This window comes from Acomys minous (genome assembly GCF_964271855.1).
Source record: "Acomys minous genome assembly, chromosome: 6".
Classification (NCBI taxonomy): domain Eukaryota; kingdom Metazoa; phylum Chordata; class Mammalia; order Rodentia; family Muridae; genus Acomys; species Acomys minous.
Genome location: NC_140487.1, coordinates 51,057,773 through 51,068,395, shown reverse-complemented (window position 1 = coordinate 51,068,395; position 10,623 = coordinate 51,057,773). Strand labels below are relative to the sequence as shown.

General features: G+C 37.9%; 1 protein-coding gene across 3 annotated transcripts in view; it reads right to left on the bottom strand.

Moving 5' to 3' along the window:
* Nucleotides 1-932: 932 nt before the first annotated feature.
* Nucleotides 933-10,623, bottom strand: part of HERC6 (HECT and RLD domain containing E3 ubiquitin protein ligase family member 6) — a 73,605-nt gene continuing 63,914 nt past the window's right edge. For all 3 annotated transcript variants that reach the window (XM_084784989.1, XM_084784991.1, XM_084784990.1), the window contains exon 23: nt 933-9,877. In XM_084784989.1, coding sequence (XP_084641115.1) covers nt 9,663-9,877 — 215 coding nt within the window. In that variant the 3' untranslated portion in view covers nt 933-9,662. The remainder of the gene's footprint in view (nt 9,878-10,623) is intronic.

The following is a 10,623-nucleotide window of genomic DNA, read 5'->3' as shown; positions in this document are numbered from 1 at the left end:
AGGGAACTCTAACGTGTCCTTTCTGCTTTCAAATCTGGCTCAGACAAAGTTCAGGATTTCTCTTACATTTTATGACAAGAATCACATGAAGGATGCTTAATTCAGGCTTCTGGGTGTCATAGCTGATCTCAGGGGAGGAAATATAAATGATTTCAAGTAGCATGGCTTCGTGACTAAAACTGGAAGTCTAAAAATGTTGCCTACCTTCTTTCCTGTCTCTGTCTGTCTGTCTGTCTGTCTGTCTGTCTGTCTGTCTGTCTATCTGTCTCTGTCTCTGTCTCTGTCTCTGTCTCTGTCTCTCTCTCTCTCTCTCTCTCTCTCTCTCTCTCTCTCTCTCTCTCTCTCTCTGTGTGTGTGTGTGTGTGTGTGTGTGTGTGTGTGTGTGTGTGTGTGTGTGTGAGATAAAAATTTTGCTTATTGGCAAAAAACCAAAACCCGAAACCTGGCTTAATCAAAATAGCATCTATTCATTAGACTGAAATGCAATAATGCAAAAAGTTAGCCTAAGTCAGTTTTCTTTGCTACTGTAGAACATTTCTCCTCATTTAGAGCAAATACCAGTTTACAAATAAAACAGGAAACAAAATACAGAGATTCAATTAGATTCTAATTCCTTAGGGTAAGAATTTTTACTGTCTAAAGTACCATATGCTTTAGTTAAGAACAGTACATTTTAATGCTCCTTAGCAAAATAGGGTGACTAAACTTCATGATATTTTATAAAGTACAAGGAATATCCACAACAGCAAAATGTTTATGGAGAGGTGGTTAGTTTCCATATTTAATCATAGTAATTGTATACATGTGTCATGCCCCTTGAGTATGTATAATTTTGTGTCAATTTAAAAGACATACTTTTGTATCTTATACTGTATTATAGTTACCTGTTTTTGTGTGTGTGTGTGTGTGTTTGCTTTCTTTTGGGTGCTTGATTGAGCCCTAGAACTTTGTGTGTGGTAGATTACATCACAATGTTTTTATTTGTCTTTTTATTTTTATTTTATGCATGTCTGTGTGTATATGCTCACATATATGTGCAGGTGACATGGAGGCGCAAAAGGCACATTGGATCCCCTAGATCTGGAGTTCCAGGTATTTGTGGGTGTTGGAACCTAAATCTTATCCTCCGATAGAGCAGTAAGTGTTCTTACTTCCTGCCCTTTGTTTGTTTGAGTCAGGATCTCTAAGCTCAGGCTAAAGTTCATGTACACTCTCCTGCCTCCTGGGTGCTGGGATTGCACTCATGAGCCATCACGCCTGGCTGTCACGACATTCCTAAAATAATGCTCAGTACAAAGCAGACAGTTACTTCTTGAGTGAATACATGACTCAGACAAGTCTTACTAATTTTTAGTGTTTTTATTTAATTTTAGACAATTGCATACATATATTCACAGTGTACCTTGATCATATGTGCCCCCAGTTTTCTCCCCAACACATGGCCTTCCCACCTTCATATCTTTTTTTTTTTTTTATTTTAATAACCCAGTAAATTCAATTAGTGCTGTCTGAATAAGCACAGGAAGCCTACCAGCAAGTCTTCTCATTTTAGCCCAGTTAACATCTCAGGTTCATCTTGAAAGCCAGAAAATCTTTGTTCACATGAAGTTGGGAGAATCAAGCTTGTAAAGATGGCGTAGTGCATACCTTCTCAAGCACAAAGGCCTCATTTCAAATGCCTACAACCTGCATTTTTAAAAATGGATGTTGGTACACAAACCTCTGTAGCCCCAGCACTTGAGAGCACTGCAGAAAGTTACCTAGGTCTTATTGCCTGGCATCCTAGCTCCAGACTCAGTGGAGACTGCCCCAGTAGAGTAGCGCCATGAAAGAATAGGTCATACAATGATCTCAGCTTCGAGGCACACGCACATATACACAAATGGTTCTAAAAACTGTGAGGATCAAGCTGAAATTTACATGTGAAAGTTCTTTGTAAAGAATTAAATGAGCTAACCATGGTGGCACATGCCTTTATTCCTGGCACACGGGAGGCAGACGCTAGTGAGTATGAGGCCAGCTTGATCTGCATAGTGAGTTCCAGGATAGGCAAGCTTATGTTGAGAGATTCTGCCTCCTAGATAGATAATAGATAGATAGATAGATAGATAGATAGATAGATAGACAGACAGACAGACAGATACATTTTGCTGACTCATGTAAAAATTGTGTGTGGAACTCCACAAACCAGTTCTCCAGGGATACAAGTGCACACATTTAAAAGTATAAAACCTAAATTGTCCCATGGACAGGATGCACTGGAAACATTTAAGAAAACCTCAGCCAGAACAGTGAACCCTAGTGCCTGGACCACCAACAATTTTCTTTTCCCCTCCCTGTTCAGAGCAATGGCCACTACAGAAGGACATAGCTAACAACCCAGGGCTCCTTCCCTAAGAGTGCTCAGGTAAAAGGTAAAGTAGCTCCTGGGAAGATCAGGTCACCAGAATAATTATATAATTTTTAAAGAGTATATACATATATTTCTCTAATTATAGAGAAATTGTAGAAAACTAGATGTAACTCTAATGAGAAGCTACAACTTCACATAACACTCTTGTTATTAACTGTGGAGGGGGAGTAGATTTGAGCAAAGCTGTAATTAGAGCAAACAAATGATACCAGATTGTCACTTGAATTCACAGTGACACAGAAGAGAATCAGAAACCATAAAATTAGTCTAATTGATTCTATAAACATACTTGCTTTTTAGAAAACCTAGAAAAATATCATTGAATTAGTTTTGGGCATGAGGCTTGACCTAAAATTTGATTAATTATTATGCCCAGTGAGACTCCCTTGGGAAAAACTGATTTTACCTTTGCCACTGGATATGACTTACAGATAGCTTTCTGATTGTGGAAGTAGCCTGTGCCTACTTTCTTCTGTCAGTGCTGGCACCCTGACTGTCTTGAATTTGTGCAGGTTTTATGTGTGCTCACAGTCCCTGTGAGTTCATATGTGCATAGACCTGATGTGTCTGGAAGACACTGTTTCCTTGAAGTCATCCATCATGTCTGCATTGTATAATCAGTCCACTCATCTTCTGCATATATCCTTGAGCCTTGAGAGAGGAATTTGATGAAGGTATTCTGTTTAGGATTGAGTGCTTCAAAGCATATCACTTTTTGTATGCTGACCATATTTGAATTTCTGTGTTAGTTCCCATCTTCTGAAAGAAATTTCTCTGATCTGGACTCAGAGAGGCACTGATCTATGTGTATAACGGCATATCATTAGAAGTCATTTAATAGTTCCTTTAGCAGAATAATAGTATTAGGTCTTCCCCTAAGCCCATGTTAGGTTCTTGGCCACGTTAGCAGTGTCAAGTATGGATTCTATCTCGTGGAGTGTATGTTGAGGTGCGTTTCCTGTATCCCTAGTCTCTCCAGAATATTTTTTAAATTTATTTTTTATAATTTATTCACATTACATCCTGACTGTTACCTACCCCATAGCTCATATTTTCCTGTTTCTACCCTCTTTCCCTCTTCCACCTTATTCCCCTCTTCTGGTCCTCTGGCCCTCTGGCATGGGGGGGGGGAATGCTCCTCCCCCACCATCTGACCACAGTTTATCAGGTCTCATCAGGATAGCCTGCATCCCCTTCCTCTGTGTGCACACAGGGCCCCTCTAAGAGGAAGTGATCAAATCATGGGCACCAGAGTTCATGTAAAAGGCAGTCCCCATTCCTCCCTCTCTGGAACTTTTTATCATGAAGGGATATTGGATTTCATCAAAGGCCTCTTCTGAATCTAATGAGATGACCACTGAGAAGTTTTGCATATATATTCATAAAGTGTAATAGCTACTCTTACTTGTCAGTTTCACTACATCTGGGATTAACTAGAACCCAAATGACTAGACACGCCTGTGAGGGATTTTCCATTTCTCCAGAGAATCCTGACTAATACATAAGGGATATTGATCTATAATTTTCTTTGTTTCATTTTTTAAAGTCTCTGTGGTTTTGGTATAGAGTAATTGGTGCTTCATAAGAAAGAACTATGAAATTTCCCTTCAATCTCTATTTTACAGAACAATTTGAGGTTTATCAGTGTTAATTTTTCTTTGAAGACCTGGTAGAGTTCTCCAGGAATCTATCCTCTCCTGTGCTTTTTATGATTAGGGACTGTTTTTATTCCACTAATGGTTACAGATCTGTTGAAATTTTTATCTGATCTTAATTTAACTTTAGTAAATCACATATATCAATATAGCTATCCATTTTCTTTTAGGTTTTCTAGTTCGGTGGATTACAGGTTTTTAAAGTATGCCTTTCTGGTTCTCTGGATTTCCTTGGTCTCTGTTGTAATGGCCTCTTTTTATTTCTAAGTTTGGCTTTGGATTCATCAAGCTTGTTGATTTTCTCAAAGAGCCAACTCTTTGTTTCATTGACTCCCTGCCATCATTTTTGTTGATTTCAGCCCTGAGTTTGATTATTTCTTGCCATCTAGTTACTTGGGACCTTATTTCTTCTTGAAGTTCTACAGCTTTCAGGTGCATCGCTAAATTACTAATATGAAATCTCTGTAATATTTTTATATAGGTACTTAGCTATGAACTTGCCTCTTAGAGCTGCCTTCATTGTGTCATATAGGTTTTGGTTTGTTGTGTTTTTATTTTTGCTCAATTCTAAAAAGGTTTACTATTCTCCTTAATTTTTCATCTTGACTCATTTTCCATTCAATGGTGAGTTGTTCTGTGTCTATCAATTTGTAGGATTTCTGTTGTTTTTGTTGCTGTTGATATCCACCCAATCCATTATGATTGGGGTAAGATGTGGGATGTTATTCAGTTTTTATATCTGTTGAATCTTGTTTCATGTCCAAGTATGTGATCAATTGTGAAGACAGTTCCCTGAGCTGCTTTGATGAGAGCATATTCTTTTGTGTTTAGCTAGAATGTACTGTATCTGATAGGTGCATTTGTTTTATGATGTTATTTAACTCCAGAACTTCTATGTTTAGTTTGTCTGAATGACATGTCTATGGTGAGAGTGGATTAATAAGGTCACCTACTATCACTGTGTGAGGATCAATATGTAATTTTAGTTATAGCAGTCTTCCTTTTACGAACTTGGGTGCATAAATGTTTAGGGTTGCAACATGCCCTTGTGGACTCTTCCTAGAGTAGTGTGTAGTGACTGTCCCTGTCTTCTTGATTAGTTTTGGTTTGAAGTTTTTTTTGTTTTGTTTTGTTTTTTTGTTTTTTGGTCAGAGTTAAGATAGCAGTAACTGCTTGCTTCTTGTGTCTAATTGCTTGGAATATCTTTTCCTTCCTTTTATATTGAAGTAATGTCTATCCTTGATGATAGAGTGTGTTTCTTGGAGACAGGCAGATCTCTGTGAGTTCAAGGCCAGCGTGATCTACAAAGAGAGCCCAGGGTAGTCAGGACTCTTTTACACAGGAAATCCTGCCTCGGAAAACAAAACAAACAAACAAATAAACAAAGACAGACAGAAAGAAATAAAATTAAAGTTCATTATAGTAAAACTACCAGAAAATTAAAAACTAAGGGGAAAACTTCCAAAGTTTCCTAGAATAAAGTCATTTTATTTAAAAAGAATCAAGATCTGTTGGTAACACACATCTAGAGCCAGATACCCAGGCACTGAGGTAATAGAATCTCTTGAACCCATAAATCTAGGGACAGTATGGGGGGGGGGACGGGACTCTGTCTCAAAGGAAAAAAAATCCAGTAAATGCTCTATAAAGTTTGTTATAATCTAAAACAAAAACAACCCATCTGCCATATGCTGTTGATAATAGACAGACCTTATATGTAAATATATAGAAATACTTAAAGTCAGGGTTGGGAAGATGGCTTCAGGTGCATTGTTTGCTGTGTAAGTATGAGACCTTGTGCTTGGATCCCCACCTCCCACATAAGAGCCAGGCACAGTGGTGCATGCCTTAAAGCCTACTGGAGAAACACGGAGAAGCGGGTTCTGGAGGTCCACTGCACAGCCAGTCTAGACAAAACAAAGAAGTCCAGGTTCAGAAAGGACAGGAAGATACTAAAGCTCAACCTCTGGCCTACACAGACATATACATTCAAATACACCCACATACCCACATGCATCACACACACACATGCACACGCACATGCACACACACACACACATACACACACACAACATAAGGGAAAAAAAGAAATAGTTAAATTCAAAGGATGGGAGAGGAACTTTATTAACAAAATGGGATGAGGCAGGGGACATGAGTGTGATCATGGGAAAGGCCAAAGGAACCTCTTCACAGATCATCTTTGGGGGGCACCTTTTCCAAAATATCTTCTTGAGGCATCTCAGCTCAATCACCAGAAGAAAGGAAACATCTGACTTTTAAATAATCTCCTAGGGGTAGCAGGACTTCAGTTTAGCATAGTGTATGTGAGAAAAGGTGTGGAGAAGCCAGGCACTGGTTAGCATCATCATGAAGAGTTTCTGTTAGGCTACAGTACAGGCTGTAGAAAGGAAAGCAGTGTTACTCTCTTACCTGTCTGTACTATCAGAGAGCAAGCTAGGGGAACCGAATGGAGAAGGGCTATAATTTCCTGCTAGCATTAATTATTTTGTACTCTCCATGTCCCGGAAAGCACTGTCATGAGGCATGGCCTGATTTAGGCTGTAGGATCTGGCTGAAGGGTACAGGCCTCTGCTCTTATCCAGGACAAGGTTATATAATTCTGTGGCAGAATACTTGTCTAGCATGTACGGAGTTCTAGAGTCTACTCCCAGCTAGAAGGAAAGAAGTTCTTGGTTGGCCATATGTTGTTGGATTTACTTCTGACTTTTCAGTTCTGTTCTATGTAATCTACTGACCTGTACCCCCCACCCATGCACTCCAATTTACAATCTTTTTCACTCTATACTCAAAGTGAGTCGCAAAATTAGAATATATGAGCCCCCTGTATTAGTTACTTTTTTATTGCTAGGATAAAACGTCATGAACAAGGAAACATACAGAAGGATAAATTTATTTGGAGCTATATTTCCAGAGGGATGAGAGTCCATCCTAGTCACAATGGGGAAGTGTGGCAGCAGACAAGCAGGCAAGTGTGGTGCCTGAAGCTAGAAGCTTGGACTTTGATTTATAAGCAGAAAGCAGACCATGCAAACTGAGAATGGTGCATGGCTTTTGAAACCCCATAATCCACCCCCAAATGACGTACTTCCTTCAGCAAGGCGACACTTTCCAAGCCTACCCAACCAGGGCCACCAACTGGGAACCAAATATTCAAATACCTAAGCCCCATTGGGCCATTTTCATTAAAACCACCATCTCCTTCAACATTGCTCTTTTAAATTATGTCTTGGTTAGTCTGAGCCCTTTGCATAATACATCTGAGAATCAGTTTATCATTTTTTTCAGGATAAAATGCTGGAATTAAATTAAATGACCACATGTGCTAGTCGGTAGTCTCAGCTTTTCTGGGTTGCAGACCAAACAATCATTCAAAACAGTAAGCAACACAGCAAGTCTCACACGCAGACACAGACAGACAGACAGACACACAGGTGCATGCACATGCAAGCACTCACACACAGATAGACACACACACACACACACACACACACACACACACACATACACACACACAGACAAATATACACCATATTACACAGACACACACCATACACACATCAAAGAAACCTACAAAAATGGCATGTTGCTATCAGTAAATATGATCTCTTCTGTGCATATTAATTTATGACTTTTTAGTTTCTTTCAACAATATTATTTTTATTGTAAAAATATGTTTTTAAAAACCTTTTAAAAATTATCCTCTGGCATTTTCTATTTTTTATATTGTAAATGATGCTTTTTTTTTTTCAATGTATGTTTGTGATCTTATTTCCTGAGCTCTTTCTAAATTTTCTTAGTCTATCTTTTTTTGTAGACTCTTCTACATAGTTAATATAATATAAAAATCAGACAGTTCTTTGTTTTTGCATTAATGTCTTATTTTATTTTATCATATAAATTCATACCCAGAATACAATGTTACATGGACATGATAGGTCTTCTTGTCTCCTGGGCAGTGGAAAACACTCAGTTTGTTGCCATTAAGAATACATTACATTATTCTGTATGTATTTATCAAGTTGGCAGTTTCCTTTAGCCCTGCTTTGCTTTTTACATGACTAGGTGTTAAGTTTTGCCCAGTTTTTTTTCCTGCCTATTCTGAGGTATTATGTAGGCATTCTTTCCTATTAATGTGGTATATTTAGTTGATTTCTAGGGCATTTCTGTCTTACTTCCTATTTGATTGTAAGGTATTATCTCTTCGTTTTATTGGATGTGATCAGTACATTAAAAGGTAGTGAAGGATTTTTATGTCTGTTTACATACCATATCTATGGTTTTGTTGTGACATCTTTGGTACTGGAGCAATGCTGGGCTCAGAGAATTAATTGAAGAGTATCCCTTATTCTAAGGACTTGTTGGATTTTGTTGTCGCTGTTGATGACAATCACTTTATAACATTTAAAGATGTATATCTATAGTTTATGTGGTTTCCTTTGAGTCCAGAAATCAACTCGCCTGTGAAGTCTGATAAAATGTTACACAGCATCCTTACAGGAAAGGGGCCTGATGATGAGGGCCTGACATAGCAGCATATGTATGTTCCAGTCTTAGGGCAAATTATATGACCTTATGAAATCATTTAAAAGCTGTATAATGCAATTTAAGTTTTAACAATAAATAGAGCCAGTATACAATGTGAATTGGTCATTTCCTATAGTGGTTATGTTGCTCCATTAATTTACCCTATAGCCTCATACTAAGACTGTATCAATTTCTTCACACTTTTCTGAGTACAACTAGGTATGATTCCCTTATTGTGCTCAGTATTTTACCAAAATAACAGCATCTACACTTAAAATGACTTCTGGAACATTATACTAAGTATAAATATTTTCCAAGGACTGTAAACTTAGATATTGAAAATAAATTATTTAGCATTTACTAAAATCAGAACTCTGAATATATTCCTTAATACAAAATATACATCTATATGCTTCAAAAACATGTTGAAAGCTGGGTATATTTTTGTTTATATGTCTAAACTTGTGAATTCTTTAAATTAATAGCTTAATATTTATACAATAACATTTTAAATAATTACCATTTTGTTTATTGTCCAGTTTATTTTTAATTTACATATATGAGTGTTTTGTCTGCATGTGTGGCAGTGTACTATATTCATGCAGTGCCTGAGAGGCCAGAAAAGGGTGTTGGATCACCTAGGACTGGAGTTACAGGTGGGAATAGCCATGTGGGTGCTGGGAATTACACTCTGATCCTTTGGAATAGCAGCCAGTGATCTTAAGCACTGAGATTTCTCTTTAGTCCCCAATACTGAATATTTTAAATACTAATATACTATTAAATGATAATTGTTGTTCAGAAAATATTTCAGCCAAAACATTCTAAAATAGCAAACTTAGGAATACAGAAATCATTTTACAGAATTTTGTTTCACTAAAATATTTAGAACTTATTTATTCTCAAAAAATGTCCAATTAATTGCAAGTAAAATCCTTTGACCTCTTTCATTAATTAGATTAAGGAAAGACAGAAGACATTTTCCTTCCAAAAATGAAAGACCTAATTCCAAAGGCCATTTGAATTGATGAGAGGTGATTATTTCAGCATCACTCCTGTGAGATAAATCCCTTGTTAGAGTTGATTGCAACTTGAAGTGCTTCCTTCATCCTTTTCATTGTAGAATATTTAGGCAGGTCTAGAATATTGTGACATGTCAATGATCTTAGGTTATCTTTTTCACTGAAGATTTGAGGACAACGGAATAGTATTCCTTCATACTGCAGGCCTTTCACATGTAGCCTCTCACGTCCTGTAAGAAAAACTATAAAGGAATACAATTTAGTTGAGATTTTTCATCTATGATAACTCAGGGTATATATATATATATATATATATATATATATATATATATATGTATATATTAATGATAACATTTAATAAATATTGAGCTCACATTTGTGTTGTAGTTCAGAGAAAACTTCACAAGGGCAGGCAAAGCCTAGAAAAGTCATAACATTTGGGTTTTGTCCTCTATAAATTCATGCCATGAATATATGTGCTTTGCCTTTAAGAATGATCTTTTACATTAAGAATGAGCATATATATGTGCCCTATCCACCCCATTCCCAGACAACATCTCAGCCAGCATCCCTGGAGGCCTGTTGCCACACAGGAAAGGCAAGACCATAGCCTTATCTGCATTCTCAGAGGTCTGCAGCCATCAGAGACTACCAGGTACAACCACTCTACCCACAATTCCTAGCCTGACTTGTCCTCCCAGCAAACCCTGGAGCAGTAAAGCCCTGTCCAGTCCTCTATGTACCCCATTCTCTGCCCACAGCTTAATCTGCATTCACAGAGGCCTGCTGCCTCCCAGGACAGACAGGTGAGACCCCTACACCCCAGTAAATATCACTCAGAACAGGAGATAAAAATAGACATAAAGTAGATGGAAGGAGGGAACTGGGTGAAAGAGGATGTAGGGAGGAGACTGGAGTGGGGCTCAGGTGTGGGGAACAGGGTGGAGGGCCGGGAGAGAGAACTAAAATCAGTAGCAGGGCATCTGTG